The 25678-nt window shown below is 46.4% G+C and overlaps 1 protein-coding gene across 7 annotated transcripts in view; it reads left to right on the top strand.

Annotated features, from left to right (window-relative positions):
• The window catches only part of AMOTL1 (angiomotin like 1), a 152338-nt gene that overhangs the window by 61650 nt on the left and 65010 nt on the right, over positions 1–25678 (top strand). For 2 of the 7 annotated variants that reach the window (XM_032852773.1, XM_032852771.1), the window contains exon 1: positions 966–1171. The exons of 4 other annotated variants lie outside the window; for them this stretch is intronic. In XM_032852773.1, the coding sequence (XP_032708664.1) occupies positions 1123–1171 (49 nt within the window). In that variant the 5' untranslated portion in view covers positions 966–1122. Of the gene's footprint in view, positions 1–965; positions 1172–25678 lie in introns of those variants that run through there. One more of the 7 variants, XM_032852772.1, reaches the window with a different exon arrangement.

Genomic DNA, 25678 nt, shown 5'->3' with positions numbered 1-25678 from the left:
GCGAAAATAAACTTTTGGGACTTCATCAAAATCAAAAGCTTCTGCACAGACTGTTCTTTTAACATCTTCAGCAGCAACTATTCTACTCCCTGGTCTCTCAACCTGGCAGCAGCAGAGCAGGTCCCTGAAAGCTAGGGAGGAGGGCTATGCTTGCCTTGTTCCAGGTCCCCAGATCAAGGCTCCAGAGGTATGCCCAGTATAATTGAGTATAATGGGATGGGTAGTAGTGTTTCTTAATAACAGCCTGATTTAAGAGGTGGGGCAGAATCAGCAACGTTTTTCCAGAGTCACTTTCTGTGTCTCCACCAGGGCAGGTAACAGCCCGTGGGTTTGTGACCACGGGGCGTACAGTTCTGCCAACACATTTAAAATCTAAGGCTAGAAGATCTGTTTTGGCCCTTCTGCTTGACAACAGAGTCGAATTTAGCAGCTAGGCACCCAATCCCAGTGTGTGAACTAGGGCCTGAAGAATGCAAAGAGAAGCCTGACCGCTTTTCACCTGGAAATTCCACTTAAGAAAAAATCCTAAACATACCCTAAGAGGGACACTGAGGGCAGACCGGGAAAATTGATTTCTGCCGGAGTGGGCCTGCTGGGAAGGAAGAGAAACTCAAGGAGGGAGAACTGTTGAGTCTGACATTAATTAAGCCGCGGCAGGGAACAAAACGGCGGAGGCTGTCGCCCTCCTAAACTCTTGGGGAGACACGTCAGCTTGAGCTCCAGGCAATTTTAGCAGGCGAGGTCCCTGCCAGGGAGGGGAGGCCAGCAGCGGCAGGCGGGCTCTAGGGCCCAGCGGCCGGGCGCCGCGGCGGGGGTGGAGTGTAGGGTTACCGTGACGAGCCCGACGACCCTCCCCGGCTCCAGCGCGGGGAGAGGGGAGCGGGGAGCCGGGAGCGGGGAGCGCGGGCGGCGGCGGAGCGCGCGGGACGCTCTAGGACCCAGCGGCGGCGGGCGGCTTCGCGGCTTCGCGGCTGGAGGTGAAGCCCTGGCATTTCTCTCCTTCCTGTGTGAATGGGGCTGACTGTCGGGCGCCGCTTCCCCGCGCTGCCCCACGCCATGCCCAGCACGCTGCCCGGCGGCCGCCTCCCCCAGCCGCGCCACTGAGCCAGCCATGGTCGCCTCATGTGGAAGGCAAAGTTGCGCCGGGAAACTTGTGCGTCTGCGGTGAAAGGTAACCAGTCCCCGCTCAGGGTGCGGGGAGGGCGCCTCCGAGGCTCCCACGCGAGGGACCCAGCCGACCGGTGCTCCCCCACCCCCTTGCTGCTCTCGGCACAGGGCTCCTCCTCGGGGGACCCGGGGCGGAGATCGGCCAGGCTTCCCAGCGGCTTGCAGCCGATTCGGCGCGGGTGGCCGGGAATGTCAGCCACCGCAATCTTGCTCTCCCTTACTCAGACTGGTTTAAAAAAAAGAAGCAGCGGAACTCTGTTCCCGCGCCACCCTGCCGGCCCCCCGTGCGGCGGGTCTGATCGCCGCGCCGTCCCGCGCCCCATCGGAGCCTGGAAGTTGTGTGGGCCCGCTGGGCCGGGGTCCCGGGGTGCGGGCGCGCCCCCGACGCGGGGCTGCCTTTCCGGAGGGGGCTGCCATATGCCTGCACTCTCCGGGACGCGCCCGCGCGCGGGTCTCCCGGCGGCCGAGGGAGGGGGCGGAAGCGGGGCGCCGGTGGCCGCTACCCTCCGCGCGAGACAAAGGCGCGCACACGGGCCCGCCCGACGGGATGCGGCGCCCCGGCCAGACCCTTCCTGCCCGCGGGGAAGTCTCGGCTCTGGCGGGTGGGGGCGGCCAGGGGGTCGCGCCCCAGACCCGGGGGCTCGGATCGCGTTCACTGCTGCTCCTTTGTTCTCCCCGGACAAGTTTCTTAGAAACTGGGGAGTTAGACTTAGCTCTCCCTCGCTATTAGTGCCGCCTTTAAAAGAATCTGGTTTCAAGGGGGAAAAATTAAACTTTCCAAGTGGAACTGTTTTTTCTTGGAATGTGACATTTGTGGCAGGAGGGAGATTGGCACGTCGGCCCTTGACAGCCCTGCGGAGCCAGGGGCCCTGCGCCGGGGCAGGGGCGGAACGTGCCCCGTAGGCTGCAGGGCTGGAGCAAGAGGCGGTGGAACCCACGACGCCGCGCGCGCACCCACCTCGAGGGCCTCTGCCTCCTGCTCTGAGCTCGCCACGACGTTTCCAAATTTTCCCCATTAGGCGGCCAGGCTGGGAATCCCGGCTCCCTACCCGCAGCTCCCGCGCCGCGCCACGCCCTACTCTGTAGTGGCTTGATTGGTGGCTGGAAAGACTTTCCCTTTCCATTTTTGTTTGAAGGTTTTGCCATTAGGGCTCGGGTGTTGGTGTCGTCTTCAAGTGGCAGTGCTTTGGAAAATGCTCGGCTACCGTACGATCACCTGGACAGGGGGCTTCGGTAGAGGGGCGCCCTGTTCCCGTGGCTTTCGCGGTTGGGACTGAATGCTTTATGCCCTTGGTCTCTCAACTGCTTTGCTCTGTCCCGATCAAGTGTCGACATGGTTGCCCATTTCCTTCTTTCAGGGCATATTATGAGAATCGAGTTTTTGTACTGCTTATAAAGTCGTTGGTTGGTAGCGGACGTAGGAGGTCACGAGAGCCAATTATGATCTCCAAAGATGCTTTGGACTACCCCAGACAGCGTTACTTACCATGAGCGAGTAAATAGAGGGATATTAATAGCTGCTATCCCAAAAAACTTCCTTCCTTTTCGGGAAGTGAAAAGTCAAGGCTTGAGATGTTGAACAATTACTGCTCTCTGCAGGGCCTGTGGGTCCCTGCCAAACTGACTTAATATTTCCCCTGGCTGCCGACCACTCCTGGCAGCCCACCGCTGCTGGACCCTAGTAGCTCCCTGTAGATGGCAGACCTAGGGTAGGATTAAGGGGGTTCCCTAGATTGCAAGTTCTTGAAGAATCTAGACCAATTTGAAATTTATTTCCCAGGTCGGTGTTCTGAGCATGTTCGTGCATCTACCATGAACATCTTTATGGGAATTGTGTGGGAACAGTAGTTGAATACACTTTGAACTGTTTTTGCCAAGGAGTAAAGTGTTGGAAACCACTGATTTGACCAGAATGAAAAGGAGGAAGACATGGAGTAGAAGTTTTAGAGATGCCTCTCGTCTCCCTGGTGGGTTCTGGGAGATATTTAGTTTTAGGATAGGTATAGTTTGACTTTTGTGAGCTACATTTCTCAGGATAAATAAGGAAACCCAAACTCTGCAAATGGATAGGAGGGAGAGAAGGTGCCACGCTTTTAATTCATCCTCCCTCTTCTTTTAAAAATGCATAGAACTCTTGGTCTTTCAGGTTCTGTGCTGTTGGTGGAAGGTGAAGAATACTAATGTATGGAAGGGCATGTGGAGATCAAAGCATTTAAAAATACATCTTTTCATGGAAGCAGATGGAGGACTTTCAGTTTAAATGAGATTTCAAAGTGCTGCCGTTGAGAAAAGCACTTGAGTGTAGAAATGTGAGTAATTTTATGGGAAGGCACTCTGCTGATTAGACTTGAGAGTGTCTGCCCTTGGCCAGTGAGTCTGGAGGCTTGGTAGAGTTGTGGGGTTTTTTGTTTTGTTTTGAAGTCTTCCCCTATGGAGAAGAGCAGACCCAGGGCCTGGGGGAAAGATGGCCAAACTAACTGAAATTAGAAGGCAGCCTGGCTGGTGAGAGTTGCAGGGAGAAGTGCAGCCCCTAGGTACCAGGGCTGTTTTTCTTCATAGTAATTTGTGAAACTACTTTGAAAATGATTAAGTACTGTATAACATAAGGCTTTTAAAAAAATAATAATTAATGACTTCTGAAACAAGGGAATTGCTAGTGAAAACTGTAAAAATCTGAAAGATTTTCCTGGCCTGTAAAATAAAAGGAAATAACTTTGTAAGACCCTTTAGTTGTTCTGATATGCAAAATTCTCCCAAAGTAGCATCCCGCACCCCCACCCCCCCACCAACCTCTCACCCTCATGTGGCTATCTGCATTTCAAATGCATATGGAAGCAGCTCAGGTCAGGAAATCTCTAGCGTTTTGAATAATTTTTCTCCTCCTATTTTTTCATTAATTTTCGTAGGCTCTTGTGTCCAAGAATTCACTAGGCAATGGAATACTTGAAAAGCTAGGGGTAAGTTGGAGGTCAACTCAGAGGACATATTTGATTATAAGGTTTGTTGGAAATAGTCTGAGGTTGTTGAGGTTTTTGTTTGTTTGCTTAGCGATTTAAAAAAAAATATTTTGTTGGTTTGACTTTGTTTTGTTTTGGAAGAAAGGCATCATTTAAAGCTTGGCCATTGTGGGTGGGTCCGTACACTACTTTTGCTGAAGGAAGCCACGCCTGGGCTTGTGTGTGGCTCGTTGCCTGTTCTCTAAATTGTGAGGCCCTTGGCCTCTGTTCTTGTGAAACAGGGTCTATTCATTCCAGGCACTTAGGATAGGACTCCTGGATTCCCAAAGGGGTTCACACATCAGGAGTTTTTTTTTTTTTTTTTCTTTTTCATTTTATGAGGGGGATGGGGAAGTAGCTGTAAGATGTTAGGAAATGTATTCCTGTCAAGACTCTGGAGAATTGGATTTAACTTAAAAAAAAAAAAAAGAAATCACATAGACCTACTATGTGCCTTTAAATCTGTGTTTGGGATCTCACTGACCAGTAGTTCAGCTGTATATTCCTCTTCGTTAGTTTTGTTTTAAGTAAAAGGCCTATAGTTCCCTTTTCAAAAAACTTTTTATTTTGAAATGATTATAGCTTTATGGGAAGTTGCAAAAATTGTAGAGAGGTCCTGTGCACTCTTCACCCATTTTCCCCCATAGTAACATCTTACATAACCAAAGTACGGTAGAACCAGGAAACTGACATCGGTACATGTCAGATTTCACTGTTTCTTCAGGCAGGCATCTGTGTTTGTGTATATGTACTTTTTTGCATTTTTTCCACACTGGTGGATTCCGGTAACCACCATCACAGTCAAGCTATAGAACTATTCCATCAACTCAAGGATGACCCTTATGCCACCCTTCACAGTCACATCTACTCTCGCCTCCCGGCACCTAGCTGTAAACCCTAGTAACAACTAAATCTCTTCTCCTTCTCTGTCATTTTGAGAATGTTACAGAAATGAAATCATGTGGTATGTGACCTTTTCAAACTCGCTTTTTCACTCAGCATGATACCCATGAGATCCATCCAGGCTGTCACACTATCAACAGTCTGTTCTTTTTTATCGCTGAGTAGTAGTCCATGGTATGGATATACCACAGCTTGTTTAACCATTCTCCTCCTGAAGAACACTTGGGGGTTTCCCAATTAAAGTTGTTGGGACCATTTGTGCACGGGGTTTTGCATAGATGTGTTTTCACTTCTCCAGGATAAAAGCCCAGGAGCATTGTTGCTGGATTTTGAGTGGTAGTTGTATGCTCTTTTTTTTCTTTTTTAAGAAATTGCCAAGCTGTGTTCTGGAGTGGCTGTACAATTTTACATTCCCACCAGCCACGCAGGAGAGATCTGGTTTTTCTTTGCATCCTTACCTGCATTTGTTTATTATTTTAGCTGTCCCAGTAGGTGTTCTAGTCCCAGCCTGGTTTTAATTTGCATACCCTAATGGCTAATGATATTGAGCATCTTTTCATGTTTGCCATCTGTATGTCCCCTTTGGTGAAATGTCTGCTTGTGTCCTGCTCATGTTCTAACTGGACTGGGTTTTTTATTACTCTTAACTCTGAGAGTTCTTATATTCTAAATATGTGTCCTTTGTCAGATATATGTCTTGCATATATTTTTTTCCAGCATGTAGTTTGCCTTTTTATCTTTTTAACTGGATCTTTTGCAGGGCAAAGGTTTTTAATTTTGATAAGGTCCAGTTTATTGGTACCCCCCGCCGCCCTTTATGCATTGGGCTTTTGGTATGATGTCTAAGAATGCTTTGGCTTAGGCCTACGTCCCCAAAATTGTCTCCTATGTTTTCTTTTAAAGTTTCATAGTTTTACATTTTTTTAAAGATTTTATTTATTTATTTGCCCAGAGAGAGAGGGAGAGAAAGAGAGAGAACACAAGTGGGGGAGGGGCAGGCAAATGGAGAAGCAGGCTCCCCGCTGAGCAGGGAACCCAGTGCAGGACTTGATCCCCTGGGATCATGACCTGAGCCAAAGGCAGATACTTAACCAACTAAGCCATCCACGTGTCCCAGTTTTACATTTTTTTTTTAAAGATTTATTTATTTACTTTAGAGAGTGAGTGTGTGGCTGGGAGGGGCAGAAGGAGAGGAAACTTAGGCAGTCTCTGTGCTGAGCGAGGAACCTAACGTGGGACTCCTTCTCATGACCCTGGGATCATGACCTGACCTGAAACCAAGAGTGCTCAACCGAGTGCACCCCCCCAGGCACCCCCATAGTTTTACATTTTGTGTTCAAATTGTAGTTCATTTTTGCCCTCTTTTAAGAATTTGTATGTCTGGCTACCGATCTTAAAAAGCATCTCTTAGGTGTTGATCATGTTTTTAGTGCTCTCGAAGCACACAGCTGACTCGGGCATGTTCCCACTCTCAAGAGCTCACCCCTTAGTGGGGTCGTGGTATGGACATTTCTGTGTGCAAAGTGCAGTAAAAGAGACAACCATGAGCACTGAACAGAGAGGGCTCGCTTGGATGGAGGGGGCAGGGCTTACCTGGGCAGGGAATAAATCATCATTCCCACATGATGGGAATAAAATCAGTTCTTGCCTTTGATGCAGTTTGTGGGTATTGCCATGACTTCTTTAGTGTGGGTCATCCTCGTCAGGGTAAACTGAGTGTGGTTGAGGGCTGTTTTGCAACTGCACGTGGCGTAATAGCTTAAAAAAATAATAAAAATGCAGTACTCAAGACTCAATAACATACAGAGTATGAAGAAAGTTAGATAGCTTTAAAATGAGAGTATGTGTGTTAAAGCGAGAAAGGAGGTAGTATTCCAGGTTGTTTAGGAACAGTGGACCTGGTTTGCTTCCTGGCCCTTCTGCCTCCTTCCTGTAAAATCGTAGGTAATTTGACCTGCTGAAGCATCATGGATGAAATGAAGACGGTAATAGTTCTCACCTCTTGGAATTGCATGAGGGTGAAAAGGAACAGTGCATATGTACAGTGCTGGACATATTGAAAGTACTCAGTAAATACCTGCTATTATAATTATAATAATAATTATTATTATTAAAATAACAGAGAGACCAATGGTTTTCGGTATGTGTATTATCATATATGTCCTTTCTCCAAGAAACTGGAATTCTGGTTCTAATAGAAACCTAGCTTTTCACAGTTGGGAACACTGTATCATGTACCAAATATTATTTATTGAAGGAGGTTAGAAGTTAGTACATTCTGTCCACAAGCTAGTCCTAGCTATAAAATAGACCTTCCTCCCCACCAATCACCCAGGATCTTTTGAGGAAAGAACAGTTTCCTCTCTGTGGAAAGAGGTCTGTGTGCTCTCGGAGCTCTTTCAGAGTTTACCCATTCTTGTCACCCTAGGTACAGTAGGTCAGGGCTGATGTCACCGGGGTGGGTCCTGAACTTAACCACCGGTAGCTCCCTTTCCTTTCCCTCGACGACCAAGTTGTCAGTTTCCCAGAGGAAAGGGAATGAACCTCAGATGTACAGTTCCGGGGCAGTGGTTAGAACAGTGGTTCTCAAATGCGGTGGACATCAGAATCACCGAGAGGGCCCGTGTTTTAACAAAACAGACTGTGAGCACCCCCCTCCCCCAGGTTTTATTTCAATTAGCTCTTGGAGGGGCCCGGGAATTTACATTTCTAAATAGTTTCCAAATGATGCTGGGCCTGCTGGTCCAGGGACCACACTTGGAGAACCACTATTTGAGAGCATAATCTCGCTTTAATTGGCTCTAGACTGAGGTGCTTAACTCTTTGGAACTGAATGTGTTTCTGTTTAAAAGAGGGAGATGGAAATAGATTGATTTCTCAGGTTACTAGCTGATCTGCCTAACTTTGTGCTCTGCTCTAATTACCCTTCTGTGCCTTCCCCCTTCCCAACCCTGACTTTTACTTCTCTCAGTTGTCTTTTGTCACTCCTTGGAAGATACACTGAGTTAGGGTGAATGGTTCCTAAACACAGGCCATATTGCTTTGCTTGAGTCACTTAACCTCTGTAAAGTCAATGTGTTGACTTCATACTTACATGGTGAGGTCACTGTGAGGCTTCAGTGAGACAGCGCACGTGAAGGGACTGCATACAAGGTAAAGCATGGTGAAAAATTCCTTTATTATTTTGAGCATCCTTGACTACCCTTCAGAACAGTGTCCTCGGACTTGAGGATGGACTCCTTCTCCTGAGGCTGACTTTCACTGCTGCTGGGGGGCATGTAAGGATTGGGTGAAATCTGTAGGGCCTTCGTGGAGAAGTAGGTCCCACAGTGGGTGACTGGTTGGGTTGGGGTCTCTGAGGGCCTTCCGAACTGGGATGTTTTGGAGGCACGTTGATGTGGAGATGTGGCAGTGACCATAGAAGAGTTCGGTGCTGGAAATGAGCTTGAACAGTTGCTGGACTATTAAGAGTCCGCTTCCTCAGAGTGGAGAAATAGGATTCCATGACATTTTTTTTTTTTTCCTGGCATCTTTGGAAGATGTGATCGGGCCCCCGCCTATTTTTACTTTGAGTTCTGGATCTACAAGGTCCACAGTGACCACTAGCCACATGTGCCTAAGTTAATCAAAAGTCAATGAACTAAAAATTCAAGTCCTTAGTCGCATGAGCCGCAATAGTGGTTTGCATCAGTGCAGCAAGCTCCATCGGGCAGTGCTCTTCTAGAGAGACGTTAGCCCAGTTTGACTGATGCCACCACTGCTGGGCTTCATAAGACGGGATAGGCACACATGTTTGACTGAAATGAATCACTTCTCCCTTGAAGTCCTGTGTGGGCCAACTGGGAGACGATACCGCAGGGCGACTCGCCTGTCAACATGAACCTCGTTTTTGGAGGCTCATCTCATTTAGAGGGTCAGCAAGGCGTTTGGCTTATGCTGGGGGTAGCACTTACCAGGTTAGCCGGCTGTATCAAGGGGTATCTACTGCTTCTAGGGATGTCTGCGGCTTTGGTTCCATCGCTGGGGTTCTCCCGGGGGTGTGGTCCTTGAGAGAAGCAAACAGAAATGCGAGTGTGGAGTTAGCCCCAGAGGTCTTTGTCCCGGGGAGGATCTAGGGCCAGCCTGGACTCCTCCGCCTTGGGTGGGTTCCACTCTTGCCCCAGCCTTTGTCAACGCGAGGCAGGAGGCGGGCCTTCGGCCGGTGTCTGGACTTGCTCGGATACCGTAGCTCCCTGCCTCATCCTGACGGTTGCCTCCTTTCAGAGGGTTCTGTAAGCTGTAAGGTCCTTTCCCTTCCCCACCTCCAGCTCCTTGCACTGACTTCCCAAATACTTTGTGCATCCGTCTCCTTGCTTTGCATGTCCACACGCTGGGTGCTTCCGCGCCGGTTACCGAGCTTACGGAACCCTCCCAGCCACACAACAGGTCTTCCCACTTCTGCTCTCCTGCACCTCTTCTGATCTGCCCCGCCCTTCCTGCTTTCCACCACCCTTCTCAGAACAGGCAGAGCAAGACGAGGGTGATAGGTATCTTGTCTTCCAGGCCCGCTTTGCTTCCTGCCTTAGGTGGGGTTCTGCCGGGCCCCGTGGCCGGGAGCCAGGGAGGAAGGAGGCCTCTGGCATTGAACTGCTGCTTCTCCGCCGTAAGGGCTGCCCTGGTTAGTGTGACCCAGGAATGTGACCCCCAAAGACAGGGGCGACGCAGGCCTTTTCCTTTCTGATGTGAACTGCACTTGGAAGGACTCTGAGAACCAAGTTTCCGAAGGGTAAGCCCCCTCTCTCTATAGGGTTGGGGGGAAAGGGGGAAATAGGAAACTTGGCAGGGCCCTGTTTCCTGAGGGACCAGTCTCTAAATTTCACTGCAGCTATTGGTTGATTGCTCATCTTGGTTATGTGGGGAAAGGTCGGAAGATAGAAGGGCGGATGAGATTGCCTGTCTGGGATCTTTTTTGGGCAACGGGGGGTCAAGGAGGAGAAAAAATAGCAAAAGGGTCTAGCAAGCATGTTCTCTCAGAATTCTGGAAACCCGTGGATACGGTCCCTAGGGAATAGCATGACATTCATTGCAGAACACAGGTAACACCAGAGAATGCCTTCTGAAATCCAATTAGCTTAAATTAAGACACCTGGGAAAGTAATGTAAACAGTATCACAAAACCACTTACGCAAACCTGCAATATAATGGGGCTGTCAGGTAAGCAGGAGGCTTGCAAAAGGGCATGACCTGACTTACCTTCCTGTGGTCGTGATTGGCCAGCTAGATCATAAATGAGCAGTTGCATGAAAAGTGGGGAGTACATTTACTTTAGCTAACTTTGAGATTTGATCCCATAAAGTATTTACCACCCCCCCCATCAAGAATGTAAGAGCTAAAAATATCTACTCTGAGATACGGATTATCTTAGTCCTGAGTTTAGAAATAAAATTTTCTGAAATTCTGAAGTTTCTTAACTTTCTTTTATTTTTTAGGATTTTGTTTATTTATTTGATGGAGCGATCACAAGTAGGCAGAGAAGCAGGCAGAGAGAGCAGGGGAAGTGGGCTCCCCAGTAAGCAGAGAGCCCGATGGGGGTCTCGATCCCAGGACCCTGAGATCATGACCTGAGTCAAAGGCAGAGGCTTAATGCACTGAGCCACCCAAGCGCCCCTCAACTTTCTTCAAAATAGATTCCAGGAATTTGGAGAAACAAAGTGAAATGAATACAAATATTTATATTTTAATGGCAGTTATTACGTGACTAAGGTCACTTTATTACTTTAGGAACATAAAATGTGTTATGTGTTATTAAACTTGCTCGAAAAGTGGACAGATTTTATAGTATTAAATTTAGTAGTTGGGTAGTAATCACAAATATTCTCATTGAATTTACTTCCAAATATTTTAAAGGAATATTCCTGATATTCCTTAAGGAAGGAATATGTTGCACATTAGGAAACATGACATTTCTCATTTGTTGGATAGATTATAAATTAGGCAATAATTGGGATACAGAAGCATTCACCGCTCAGTTGAGTATCTGTTGAGCTGGGGACTGTGGACTGTACCAGTCAGTACTGAGGTGGATAATTTTTTTTTTAAAGGTTTTATTTATTTATTTGACAGACAGAGATCACAAGTAGGCAGAGAGACAGGTGGGGTGGCGGGGTGGGGGAGCAGGCTCCCTGCTGAGCAGAGAGCCTGAAGTGGGGCTCGATCCCAGGACCCTGAGATCATGACCTGAGCCCAAGGCAGAGGCTTAACCCACTGAGCCACCCAGGTGCCCCTCAGATGGAGAATTTGATGAGGACACAATACAAGGATACAGTCCTCCATCCAACATTGGAGGGTCTGTCATGTGCGTGGAACTGGATGAGGCGTGGGACATATATCCTTTGCTCCCATGGAATTTGGATTCTAAAAGGGATATAATGGAGTAAGGAATTAGAAAACAGAAGGCAAACTGAACTGGGTTTATTCTGCTGTGTGAAGAGGATGAGGAACAATTTGGAATTGCCTTTCAACTATTTTATCTTTGCTGTGAACTGATTAAGAGGGAATGGGTTTCAGTTAAAGATATCACAACTTCTAGAAGCATGGGTTTTGTATTTTGTGCCAGGGAGCTTGGGAGGAAATGGAGGCTGTAGATGCAACCAAGGAATTACTAGAAGTGTGGGGCTGTCTCACTCTAGAATTCTCTTTCAATTGAGTGAGTGTGATTGAATGTCCTATATGAATGCGGGATGTAGATCTAATGGCTGGTTTTGATGTGTTCATCTGTGGGGCGTTTGAGGAACTTAAGGAAGCTTGTGTGGCTGGAACTGTGACAGATGTGTGCAGCAGGAACCAGATCAGATTCCGTAGGTTCTCCGAGATGAGGGAGGGGAGCCCTTGGAAACCGTCAGGTGGGGCTGTGTCAAGGGGTCCTGTGGCAACAGCACGGATTGTGTCTGCATTTGCCTTTCAGTTTCCTCTTTGATTTGAGTGAGTTGTACAATCTGGGAAGAAGAGAGGAAAATTAGTGCTAATTATGCATCATGACTTGTTTGTAAAGTCTGTTTAATGTTGAAAAAGCATTTAGGATTCTGTGATGTGTTGTTTACTCTTTCTGCTTAAGAAGTTAAAACAAAAACAAAACAAAACCAGCCCCCAGACTCTTAATTCTGTTTATCCTGCAGCTTTACTGAATTCACTTCCCAGTAATAATAGTTTTTTGGTTAGCATCTTTAGAGTTTTCTCTATATAGTATCATGTCATCTGCCCATAGTACCAGTTTTACTTACTTAACCCATGTGGATGCTTTTTATTTCTTTTTCTTGTTTGATTGCTGTGGCTAAGACTTCCAGTGCTGTGTTGAATTAGAGTGGTAAGAGACGACATCCTTGTCTTTTTCCTGATCTTAGAGGAAAGTTCTCAGTTTTTCACTGCTGAGTATGGTGTTTTTATCAATAACTATAGCTCCAAAAAATAATTATATATCTTCTTTAAACAAAGCTTAAAGCTCAACAATGCAGTAGTGAAATCAATGCTTAGTTGACCTTTGTGTTTGATTCAGACCTGAGATTCACAATTTCCAGAAGTGTTCATTATGGAAAATTCACTGTGGAATAAGAAGAGAGGTTTTTCCCTTCTTATTTGTAATGCTTAGGAGAGAGGACAGATTCTCCCCACCACCTGTCCCAGTGTCCTGTCTGAAGAGGAGTCTCCTAGGCAGCTGAGCTGTTCAAGTTAGAGCCTGGTTCCTGATCCCTCTCCAGGTCAGCTAGCCCTTGACTTGCATGCCAAGGTGACAGACAAGTTAGGAGTTTTGAAGAATCTTTGGATGACACCATGTATGCTTTTGTTTTGGTCTCTGATACTAAGATTGCACTAGTAAGCTCATTTTCAGAGAAAGGGTATATTTTAAGATCTCTCAACCCAAGTGCTTGGAAAATTGAAAATGTAATTTTAGTCTAGTTTGTCAGTTTGCTGAACAGTCTGACCTAAACGAAAGTTTAAATGTTTTCTTGTGTGTGTGTGTGTTTGTGTGTGTGTGTTTTCTGGTGGGCAGCAAAGTTTATTGAGAGATAGTAAAGTGATAGTACAAAGCTCCCCAAAGAGGGGCGGGGGGACCCGAGAGAGCTGCCCTTAATGTCTTAATCTTTGATCTGCTTGGGCATCTTGCTGTTTTTAAAAAGCTCCCTGATTTGATCATTTCTTGAAAGTGAAATTTATATCATTGATTCCTGTTCCATTTCCCCATTCTCATAAACAGAAGCTAAAATGTACTCAGCACTTACCATGTGCTGGAACACCGTTCATTGCTCTTATTTAATCTTTGTGACGGTCTTATGTAGTAGGTCTAATTGCTGTCTCCATTCACTGATAAGGTAACGGGCACCAAGAAGTTAACTCATTTGCTCTGTTCACGAAGGTAATAAATCATAGAGCCTGGATTCTGACACTACGTTAGGAGCAGATTTGCCAAAACAAAACCAAAAAAATTGGCCCCTTTTTCTTTTCTTTCCATTTGGTGGATATTTCCTCCTCTATCTCTGCCATTTGGTGGATATCGCTGTTATTCTTTAAATCTTTTAAGACTCCGGTCTTCTGGCTTGACAGCATCATCCTCTTTTCTCCTCACTCATCGTGTCTTAACATCCTTCCCTCTGTCCCAGGACTGCCTGACTTCCTGCTGGGCAAGTTATTACAGTTTTTTTTCTCCCCACCTCCCAAAAGTAATTCCATGGAGCCTTTTTTTCTAGTGAAATATCATTGTTGATTTGTATTCCCTTTTATGAAAATCCCTCAAGGGCAAGAAGATGCATTCACGTGCAGGTGTTTCCTAGAGAAGCTGCTCCCTCTCCTCGGATACATTTTCTTTGGTCGTTGGAGTCCGTTCGTCTGACAGAGTTCAAACAGTGCTTTCTATCAAAGGGCCTCTGTGTGTCTTCAAGCTTCACCACTTTTGGGGCCTATGGGCACCTCTCTTTGCTTGGGAGGGAGGCAATTCGCTGTCAGTTATAACTGATTTTTTTTTTTTAAGATTTTATTTATTTATTTGAGAGAGAGAGACAGTGAGAGAGAGCATGAGCAAGGAGAAGGTCAGAGAGAGAAGCAGACTCCCCGTGGAGCTGGGAGCCCGATGTGGGACTTGATCCCGAGACTCCGGGACCGTGACCTGAGCCAAAGGCAGTCGTCCAACCAACTGAGCCACCCAGGCGTCCCAGTTATAACTGATTTGTAGCCATTTTCATCTTAAAGGTCTCTAAGTTTCCCATCTTTTGGCCCCTTCCCCATAGAAGAGGCTATAGCATGTAGAGCCATGTTTCTCAGAGTGTGCTCTGTGGAACCCTGGGGGTTCGTAAAAACCACCTTCACAGTAACAGTAACACACATGTGCCTCTGACTGCATGGACATTTGTACTGATGGTGTAGAAGCAATGCTGGGTGAAACTGCATGTGCCTCCGCATGGTTCAAAGCCGTGGCACCGACACTAGTGGTCTGTCTGTCCCTCACCAGCACACGCTGTAAAAAGCCTGCTTTGCTTAAGACCGTTCTTGTTGAAGCAGTACAGGTACTAGTTTTATTAAATCTCCAACCTCAGCTACACCTTTTTAATGCCTTGTGTGACGAAATGGAGAGTGAAAATTAGAAAATTTCAAGTGAAAATTAGAATTTTGGGAAATTTGGATTTGCCACTATGAGCTTGACAGCTTCCTAAACACAAAAGACTTTTCTGGTGATCGCAGTCCATGGTGTATTAACAAACGTGGTTTTGTTGATGTTACGGACATCAACATGTATGTCCATGTATGGAAGATTTGCATAGTTCGGTGAACCATTATTTTCCAAATGACCAATGTATGAAGTTATGAAATAATGGATAAAGAACGTTCCCTCCAAAGTAAGAGATGGACCAATGTGATCGAATTTAGAATTTAGAAGAATATCCGAGACGAAGTCACTGAGATAGTTTTATTATTTCACATTGCAACCACCTTTAAGAAATTAGCACTTGTTGAGTTTTGGTATTATTTCAAAGGATAGTGACAATTATCTGGAAAGGCTATCAAGATACTGCTCCTTTTTCCAATTACATATTTGAATGAGGCCAGATTTCTTTCCCCTGCTTCAGCTAAAAATCACACAATAGACTGACAGCAGAAGCAGATATGAGAATCCAGCAGTCTTGTAAACCTGAATTAGTTTGCAGAATTATAAAATAACCGTTCTCGCTGCTTTTTGTTTTAGAAATGAGTTGTTTTTTTGAAATGAGTTTCCATAAAAAAATTTCATGTCACTTAGTGGGCTTATTATTATTGTTTTTAAATGAAATATATTTTAATAATTCTCAGTTTCATTTTCTAACATAATAAATACGGATAGATATGGCCCACATAAACAATAGCTTATTGGGCCCTCAATAATTTTTAAGAGTGTAAAAGAGATCCTAAAACCAAAAAGTTTGAGCGATGTTGGTATAAGAGTAAATGCTGCGTACATTCTGAGTCAGACCCCCAGGGCTTGCATCCTGGTTTTGCCCTTTACTAGCTGTGTGACTTTAGGCAACAGTGCGTTAGTTGCTGCGTCTGAGAAACGAGGGTAATCCTCATAGAGTTGTGAAGTCCGTGTAGTTAGCGTGTGTACGTTCTTATAGACCTAGAGAGAAACCGTAGCTCTTGACAGATTGTTTACGGGGATGTCCGTGATCCCAGACCTCCAGCCCGGTGAGAAGAAAGAGGTAAGGGTAGCTCCTCAGCAGAGTTCCAGAATCCAGTGTGTGTGCCCTGAGATGGACCTGGACACTGGTATCTGCTTACCACCCCATGCTACCTTGAGCCTGCCTGGGTCACTGCATTTGTGCGCTGTTGGGCAATTGTTTGCCTTTGTGTCTGCTTCTCTTACTAGCCTGCCATAGTTAGGTCCCCGTACCAGGCACTGACTCACGCCTGGAAGATGCTCGGTGTCCTAGATCTTGTGGAAGGAATCAGTGAATGAATGACTGTGTAATTCTGCATTTTGCTGCTCATGAAGTCCACAGACCCATGCGTGGTGTTTGGTAAGGGATAGGAATTATAAGGAAACCAAATACTACCGCAGATATCTAGGCTTTAAAATACATTGAAGTTCTGTGGGATGCTTTGGAACAGTCACAGTTGAATTTGCATCTCAGCCCTAGGGCTGTGAGCTGTGTGACCCAGAGCATGTTACTTCTGTTTTTGTTTAGGTAAAGAGGAAATACTGAGACCTGATTCTCAGAGATGTGAGAATTACTCGGGATAATGTGTGTGTCCCGTCCTGCTCTATAATGTTATGTTCTGTGCCTTCCTTCTGTATAAAATTCAGCAGGGGCTTATCTCACATGATTTGGTGGTATAGTTGGCTGTGTGATTTTTGAGTTAGCAAGCACGTGTCATATAAGACGGTAGGCATTTTCACAGGCCTATGTCATCGTGGTGCACTAGATGCATTTTTTGCTGCAGTCACTTTATTGTATCTTAATCACGATAGTTTAGATGTAACTGAAATGGTCATATCCTCTGACCCAGTCATTTCAGGTTTAAACAATTATGAAATCTAGGAGTGCTGAAACTGTTGACTTCAAATCTGAACTTACTAAAAAGCCACAAATTTACCCACAGAATTCTTTACCAAAAGAGTCAGTGCAGGCTCATTGGCCTGTTATAGGAAGAGTCACTGCCTGTATTTACTCATTTGGGTTCATCAGACCCATCACGTTTTGGCTTCAGCTGTGACCGATGTACAGAGTTTCGGTTTATCACTGCTGTTCCAGAGTGCGCGTGGCGTGTCAGCCCTCGTACGGCAGAGAGGTATCCGCTTCCTACATCGGACCCTGCAGTCAAATCGACAGCGAAGAATTCATTTCTGGTCTGCACCTGTGGAGATCCTGATTGACAGGTGCAACACGGGGGCTCGGAAGTGACATTTTTAACATGTACCATGGCTAACGTGAATCGAGCTCAGGTTTGGGATTCATTGTTCAAGGGGAGACCCCATGGTAAAAAGAATAGGCGGCTAAGTGGAAGGGATGAGGACTGTGGCTTCATCAATCAATCGCCGTGGTGTTCTGGTGATTGGCAGGGAGGGTGCTATTTTTACTCTAAGCTTTTACGAAAAATAACACAAATAAAATAGCTCTGGTTACTTCTCCGCTTCGTATACTCAGGGAAAGCACTTTTCCCAGTACCTTTCCCCATTTTCCACAAGCAAGAGCATATCATTAAAACGCCCCTCATTTTAATGTAAGAAATTAGGAAGGAGTAAAAGACTCAGAATTAAGCGCACTTTGGTTGGGGAGTTTTGGATGGCAGAATAGCATCGCAGAAAGAGCTCTGATTTTGTCTGTGCTGCTGCCTAGTTCTGTGCCTCTGGGCGTTACTTAACTGCTGTGAGCCTAGTCTCCCTCGCTACAAAATGGGAATAGGGCGGTGATAATTAAACGTGGGGATTTTTGTATCATCCCTATACTTCCTAAGCCCTCAACAAGTGGGAGCTCCTACCACCGTTGATTTTACTTTTAATACTGGAGGCATGTTTTGTTTCTTGGGGAACACTGGTTGCTTTAAATCATGAAGTCCACTTACGAGGCCATGTTGACTTTTGAGGGGAGTGAGTAGAAGAAGCCCCAGTCCCCGGGAGAGATGGTGCCCGACAGACATGCCTTGTCCTGCAGCCGCAGTGGCTTCTCGAACAGGACCCCAAGAGCCGGAGGAAGCTGGGGGCAGGCCAGAGGTGTCCCAGCCACTCCTCTCGGTGCGGGCAGCAGAGGGAATCTGGAGAAGCGTAGACACGCGTTCATGTTGCTGTCTTGTGTCTTGGGGTTTATTTTAAGACTTTTCATCCTGTTTCCCTTTGTTCAGAAAATATTAATACTTACTGTCTGCCTGCAGTGATGGAAACACATTTAAGCAATGGAGCTCACATGCTAGTGAGTTAATTTTTGTGTTTTTTTTTTTTCTCTCAGTGGGAACGTAACGTGTTCCAGGGGCGCCTACAAGAATACCTTTATTATGGTCCTGAGATTAAAGAAAGATTATTTAAATTTCAGTTATTTAGTTAAGCAAAGGGCTTACTTATTATTTTATCAGAGTACATCGTTCTAGAGGTCTGTATGGTGTAGAGCTGAGAGCTATTAATGCTGTACTTTGTACTTAACACTTGCTGGGAGGGTCGATCATGTGTGCAGTGTTCTTACCACACACACACAGATTAATAAAAGAGGTAGGAGGGGACAGGTGATGGATATGTCTGTGACCCTGATGATGGAGATGGCTTTGTGGATGTATATTTATCCTCAGACTTGTCCAGTTATACACATTCAATATGCACATCTTTTTAAATGGCAATCACACCTTTAAAAAGTGTTTTTTTAGCTTATCTGAAGAAAAGAATTTCTGGAGTCCAGGTACTTAGAGTTTTAGATAGGATAAATACCAAATATATCAACATGAGATATGCATTATGATACTACGTACAATTTGAGTCAAGGTGTTTAAGTAGCATTTGGATTTTCTGTTAAAGTCCAAAATTAAAAAACGATTTTCTCTTTGTAGTTACAGTCTTTTTAGTATGGGCTGCTCTCATGTGCCTGTGCTGACTCTGTGTAATAGCTAGGACTGGGCTGATTCCTTTTTCTTAGGGTGGGGGACAGGTTCCCGTAGGAGTCTTCTGACTCTGTTCCTGCTCCCAGACCTATGGAAGGAGCAGGAGTCAAAGGCTGCATTTGGAGCGCAGTCCCCGGACACAGGGGTCACCTGCAGGGGGAGCAGGATGCAGGAGCACTTTCCTCTAAGTGTGATTTTGTGCCCCAGCTGCAGAATCCCTGGGATGCTGTTACTTTCTGTACAGAGCCCCTGTAGTATCCATGTACACTTATAATTAACCTCTTTTAGCACTAGGTGGCTTTCTCTCTTTTTTTTTGTTTTTTTGTTTTTTGTTTTGTTTTGTTCCCCAGTAGCTTTTACCAAGCCTCGGTCTCCTGATTAATTTGAAAAAGACAAAATCACCTTTGAGCTAAGGTCTATAGAATTAAGAGTATGTCTATAACTGGTTATTTTAAAACGTACCCTAATTCCATTAATGCATATTTATCAATGCCCCTTAGGTGCTAGAAACTACCAGGTACAGTAAACATACGTAGATGATTTATTGATTCAATACATGTGTATTGAGCATTTACTATGATTTTATTTCTGCTAGAAACTGGGGATAAAAAAGCAAATAAGACATCATCAACTGTTAATCAACTTATGAATTGACGGGGGCGGGGGGAGGGAGAAAAATATAAACCAAATATGTAGGTGGTTGAACAGTGGCATAAATTTGCATGGACCATGATGGGAGCACAGAGGAATAGCCCATAAGCATATGGGGGTGGGGTGATGGCTTCGCAGAGGACGTGGCCCTGGAGTAGAGCTCCAGAAGACTCTGGAGAGTCAGCATGTGTATCTGAGCATTTGGTATGTGCCCAAGTAAGAGTTTTCCAACTCACTTGGAAGGAAAGGCCCTCCGGATGAGGGAAACTTTGGGGGGAACTCAAGTTTCTTTAGGGTTTGCGTGAAGGGTATGGGGCTATAGAGGCGAGTTACTGGAAGCCAAGGCAGATGGTGCTAAGTCATGTAGGACGTGGGATATAAACAATGCTCAGTTATTATGAGCAGGGACAGAACATTTCATTATTTTAAATGTAAGTCTCTCTCAGAAGTTCTTGATTGTAAGCACAAAGTGATTTTGGCTAACGTAAGCAAAAAGAGGGCTTTATCGGAAGTATGTCAGTCAGCTCACAAATGGACAGGAAGGCCCAGAAAATGGGCAGGAGCTGAGGTGAAAATTCACCGGGAACCCAGCCAGGGATGTGCCATCCGTCTTGTGAGCGTGGGCCTCCAGAGCCAACCACAGCTGCCCCTGGACTGCTGTGGTAACAGTACCGCCGGCATTTGATCAACACCCTTTGTCTTTGTGTCATTTCGTCAAGATTCAAAGTCTGGATGGAAAATCCAGTTGACTGAGCTGAGGGTGTCCTAGTTGCTAGAACCTTCCGGCTTCTGTAATGGGAGATAGAACCTACCCCCAAGGTTTACGTAGTGAGTTCAGGGTTCCCTAACACTAAAAGCATTTAATTAGAGGTGATTGACTCTCAGGAATATGGTCAGTAGCCATTGGCAGTTGGATCACCTAATCTCGAAATTATTTTGCATTTCTGTAGTGCTAGGAAAATAATGTACTAAAATTTAAAAGGCTTTTAAGAAGCTCCCTTAAATACTGACTTCTGAGTCATCCTCCTCCCTACCCATACCCGAATGACATGGAACACTCCATTCCTTTTAGAGATGAAAGGCTTCCATGACTCAGGCCCTGTGCTTCTCCTTGAACCACATTGTGTTGCTCTCTCCTCCTTAGCGCCCTCTGCTCACGCCCCAGTGGATTAATATCCTCCTCATTTTTGCCCGTTCTGCTCACCTGTCTCTTACTCCTTGTCATTTCAGCTCCATCTTGCCTCCCTAGTCAACAGGTAGTGATGAGTTACTTCTGGGTAACTGTGTGTCCCTTTGGTAGAGCACTGAGTCTGCAGGGAAATTCGGGTAGTTGTATGTGTGCACGTTGGTCTCCAGAGCTGGGTCATAATATCCTGAGACCAAGAACGTTCTTACTCATTTCTTGCTGTTTTTAGCTCCTAGCACAGTGCCCTGCTGAACTCAATTGTTACTTTAAAGGTTAAGCATACATTCTGCATTTTGGCTCATACTGCTAGTATCTCAGATATTTCTAAATAAGCATTACAAAGTTAAACGTCGCATGGCTTTAAAGTTATTAATCACAAATTCCACTTTGAGAAAGTCTAAATTAAGTAGCTAGTAGTGTATTTATTATTTTCCTTGTTTTCTACAACAGACAGATTGGTGCAGGGATTAGAATCCACATTTGGTGCCAAGAAAGATGATATCATACAAGGGTTGGAAATCTTGGAAATCTTCCTCCCTCCCTCCCACCCACCCGTCCCCATCCCCATCCCCATCTTGGGTTTCAGATAATGGTTCCTTGGGGAAAGAGCTCTTCCAGTGCATGGAGATCCTGCTTCCTGTTTAAAACCGTGTGTGTTGTGTGCACGTGTTCTAGAACAGGGCGCTCTCACCTGTCTTTGCTTCACGCCGATCTCAGGCTCCTTAAGTGGGAATTGGCTAACTCAGATGAGCTAGTTTGGTCTCTTAAGAGGACTTGTGAACAGACTTGCCTTTCCTTTTCAGGCCCTAGTCATGGGCTCCTGAGGCCGCTTCTAAACATTGTTTCTAGGGCGTCTGTTTCCCTGAGCAGAGTATCCCACTCCCCCAGAAAAGCCTCCAGATCTGCCCAAATCAGGCTTGGTTGCTTACATTTAACTTTGAGGCTGCTGGCACACTCAGCAAATTCCTTAGCTCTTTGAAGGAAGGTAGAAGTCCACAGTTGTTTGTTACTGTGTTTAAAATCTCTGTTACAAGGGTGCCTGGGTGGCTCAGGTGGCTGAGCGTCTGCCTTCACCGCAGGGCATGATCCGGGAGTTCTGGGTTCAAGCCCCACATCTGGCTCCCTGCTCAGCAGGGAGTTTGCTTTTCCCTCTGCCCTTCACGCAGCTCAGCTCGAGCTCACTCTTCCTCTTTCAAATAAATAAAATCTTAAAAAAAAAACAACAACAACAAACGAAAAACAGGGGCGTGTGGGTGGCTCAGTGGGTTAAAGCCTCTGCCTTCGGCTCAGGTCATGATCCCAGGGTCCTGGGATGGAGCCCCGCATCGGGCTCTCTGCTCAGCAGGGAGGCTGCTTCCCCCCTCTCTCTGCCTACCTGTGATCTCTGTCTGTCAAATAAATAAATTTAAAAAAAATCTTGAAGTTACTGCTGTAAAATACTAGGTAGTTGATGTTTAAATGCTAAGTTGTGGGATTCACCTCATAATAGCCATAGTTGAGGGAAGGAAAGCCATTATGTGTGTGTGGGGGGGTGTTCGACAGGAGGTATAGTGAGTTTTCTTGGGGTGAACTGTGAAGGGGAATGGAGTGTGAATGGAACTGTTGGGGAGTGGAGTGTGAAGCCAGGGGATGGGATTCCCAGCTGGAATTTGGAAAATGGGGTGACATGATCACGGGACGTGGGGAGGCCAAGTGGACCATCAAGGCTGTTAACAGCAGGGTGGGGAGCTGTAGTAGGCAGCCTTGAAATCCAAACAGAATTTGGCCTTGAAGCTATAGCTAGAACAGTTATGTGCCAGCAAGTGGCATGCTTAGAAGTGGGATTTAAGGACGGGAGATTTCCCAGCTCTCTGAGTGCTGGGTGATAGTCGAGTGACTGTTGGAATGTCTTCTGGTGTCTAAATGTAAAGGACACTTCTGAGCCTGTTCTATTAGCCTCTTTACAGATTCAAGATCTGATCTCAGGGAAGAAACTGGTTGTGGTGGAGGTGAAGCAGATGAGGTCACCAGGGTTCTTCTGCCTCTTGCCTACCCCCAGAAAACTCACGTCATTTTCCCTTAATTCATTTTCCCTTCAACAATGAGGCCCTTTGTTACGGCTATATTGAGTAAGGGGAAAAAAAAAAAAGTCTTGTCCAGGGTTGCATTACCTAAAGGCTTCGGAACAGGTACAAAGAAAGTAACAGCATAAAACCATAATGGGAAGGCAGCTTCAGAAATAAGCCAGAAACAGTCACTCTCAGAGAGAGCCCCACAGGATTCTTCTTGTTGACACAGACATGTGGATTTGGTAAAGGAGGGGACCATTCTTGGTGAGATGGATCAGAGCCAAGATGAGACAGAAATGTCAACCGCTCCAGCCAGAATTCCAGAACTTCACCCTTTGTGGAGCACAGCACGGACACATCCCTGGCCCTCCGTCAGGAGCCCTAGGACCTGCCCGCGCGCCCCCCGCAGAGGAAGACGCTATAGAGAGCTCACTCCTTTACGCTGGCCTTAGCTTGTTTGCCATTGCTCATGCCCCTTGCCCCCTGTAGACTAAAGCTGTGTTGGTGGCCTTCCTGGAACAAAGATTGGCTTGAAAGAAGCAGGATACTACTGCAAGTCAGTAAGTCCGGAGGACCCCATGTGGAAATAGTCTTTATGTAGCCCCTGGGGCAACCTCACAGACGCCTAACACACCTTTGAGCACATGGGATCCTTGATTGGCTGTGCACCGCCCTAAAACCACTACCCTGCCTGGGGCCCTGGACAGGAGCCAGGCCTTGCAGGGGCTCCCCCGGTGGGAGAGGTATCTGGAAGTGTCCGTGGGTTCTCCCAGCCTTGCTCCTGGGTGTGGAGAACACTAACAAAGCCCACAGCATGCCCCCTCGTATGTTGTTGTGTGTCACGCGTTTCCTTCCAGCTCCTCATGTGAGGTAGCCTTGACCCTGTGGGGTAGATTGTGTACCCTGCCTTCACGTAAGAAAAGAGCCTCGGTTTTTGCTGCAGGAGTTCCTAGTGAAGATTCTGAACTAGTGTAGGAGGGGAAGGATTATGTACCTGTGGGATTAAGGGCCAGGCCTCGCTTTCATTTTTGCCATATAGCCCAGGAATCTGCTGCCGCAGACCCAGTGACACACGTTCTGGTCATTTTATCCTGCCTGACAGGCGAGGAAGCTACAAAGAGTGTGATTCGGTGGGTGTGTCAGGCTGGGCGACTTCGCTTGGTTCACTTGGCTTAGTGAAGCAAGGATACCAGGCCTGCCTGTCTGCAGGGCCCATCTGGCCGTCTGCTGGGCTCTTTCTGCAGCTCCCAGGAGTCGGGGACGGCAGTGGGAACGGGACTCTCTGGGAATGCGTGGGACACCCAAGTGGACAAAAAAAGCCGTCTTAAGTGACTGTTGATATGTGGTTGGACATCCTGTCCCTCAGTCTGCGGGTGTGTGCGAAGTGCTTTCGCGCTTTCATAATAATGAGGCCTGTAGCCAAATGGTGAAAGGCGGCGTATCTCTGGTGCCTTCTCTGATGATGTGGGGACGGGGGCGCTTTCAAGGATTGCTCTCCGGATGCTCTGTGGCCTGGAGCCGTTGAACCTGCTCTCGTTTGCCAGGCCATTGGATAAAGTGTGGAAAATCAGTTTGTACCAGGGTTGCTGTTACTGGTTCTTGGGCTGCGCAAGGATAGAAACGAGGCTGTATCCCAAAATCAAAGGCACAGACAAGGCTTAACCAGGGCTACAGCTGGAGTCGAAGGGAGACTCAGCACAAGGAGAGAGAAGTTAGACTGACTGGAACAGAAGGGAAGTCCTGCAGCCTATAAGGCTCCTCCTCCGCTTCCCACGCTGGTTTAATTTGCTAATGAGGGGGCGGGGGAAAGGACGTCATCTTGATTGGTTGGAAGGGCCTCGTCCTGATTGGTTGATATTGGCCGGCCGTTCTGCCAGCTCATGGGTGCTTTCGGAGACAGGGTCCTCTGTTCTAAGGCCAGCTTGCATGTGGGGCTGCGTCTTGGTTCTTGTAACCGTGGTCCCTGTCTCATTGTAGTGATGAGAATGGCTTAGTGCAGAGGTTCTTAGCTGGGTTCTGTATCGAAAGCCTATACCTATACACACACACCCTACACATTCCTTTATAGGCATATACACTTATACATATAACTCTTAATTAGGCCTCCGTTTCATTAGCAGATTGCTCTCCGTTCTCACTTAAAATTTTGAGTCACGTGCCTAGATGGTGTCACCCAGAGTTACATGCTTGCGCATGCCATTCCTGAGCCAGATCCATAATGAGAAAACACCACTCTCTATTTTTGAAATGTGTGGGTCCTCAACTCTCTCATGCTGATTTGGTGGGGGCGGGGCTGAGGGTACAGAAAGGTATTGTCATGTTTGGGGATTTTTGCCTGGGTGCACTCTTCTGCCCTCCAGCTTAGGGCTTCCCAGCTTTGGCTGCACACTAAAAACCATTTGGGGAGCCCTATAAAAATCAGATGCCTGGGTCCAGTCCCCAGAGAACCCAAATAAAATGATCTGGAGGAAGCTTGGATATTAGGATTTTGTTTTTTATTTCTTTATTTTTAAAAGATTTTATTTGTTTATTTGACACAGAGAGAGCGTGAGAGAGCACCAGCAGGGGGAAGGGCAGAGGGAGAGGGAGAAGCAGGCTCTCCGCTGAGCAGGGAGCCCAGCGTGGGGCTTGATCCTAGCGCCCTGGGATCATGACCCAAGCTAAAGGCAAATGCTTAGCTGACTGAGCCACCTGGGCACTCCAGGTATTAGGATTTTAAAAGTTCTGTGGTGACTGTGATGTGCCACCAAAGTTGCATCTTGCACTTCTCTAATTTCCCACAACATTTCCACATGCTGACATAGAAGCCAGGTCAGGATTTGCTTTAGAACCCAGGCCATCCGTGATTCCTAATTTTAGCCTGAGACTTTTAGATTTTTAGATATAGAAGGTGAGGGCCGGAAGGGAATGAGTTTCTTCCAAGATACTCCTTGTGGGTGGGCCAAAAAGAGACCCTGACAGATACTGTCATAGGCATTGGAGCTGCAGGTTTAGGCTGGTCCCCATATAATGTGTCATTCAGATTTGGTTTATGTTCATCTTTAAGATGAGAGTCACTACTACATTATTCAGTTTTAATTTTATAAGATAAATATTCTGTTTTTTTTTTTCTCTGTAGTCCACACGTGTCTGTGATAGTTGTG

This window comes from Lontra canadensis, unplaced genomic scaffold (assembly GCF_010015895.1).
Source record: "Lontra canadensis isolate GAN:19392208 unplaced genomic scaffold, GSC_riverotter_1.0 scaffold7, whole genome shotgun sequence".
NCBI classification, from domain to species: domain Eukaryota; kingdom Metazoa; phylum Chordata; class Mammalia; order Carnivora; family Mustelidae; genus Lontra; species Lontra canadensis.
Note: the sequence above shows the minus strand (reverse complement) of the source record. Positions and strands in the feature narration are given on the sequence as shown.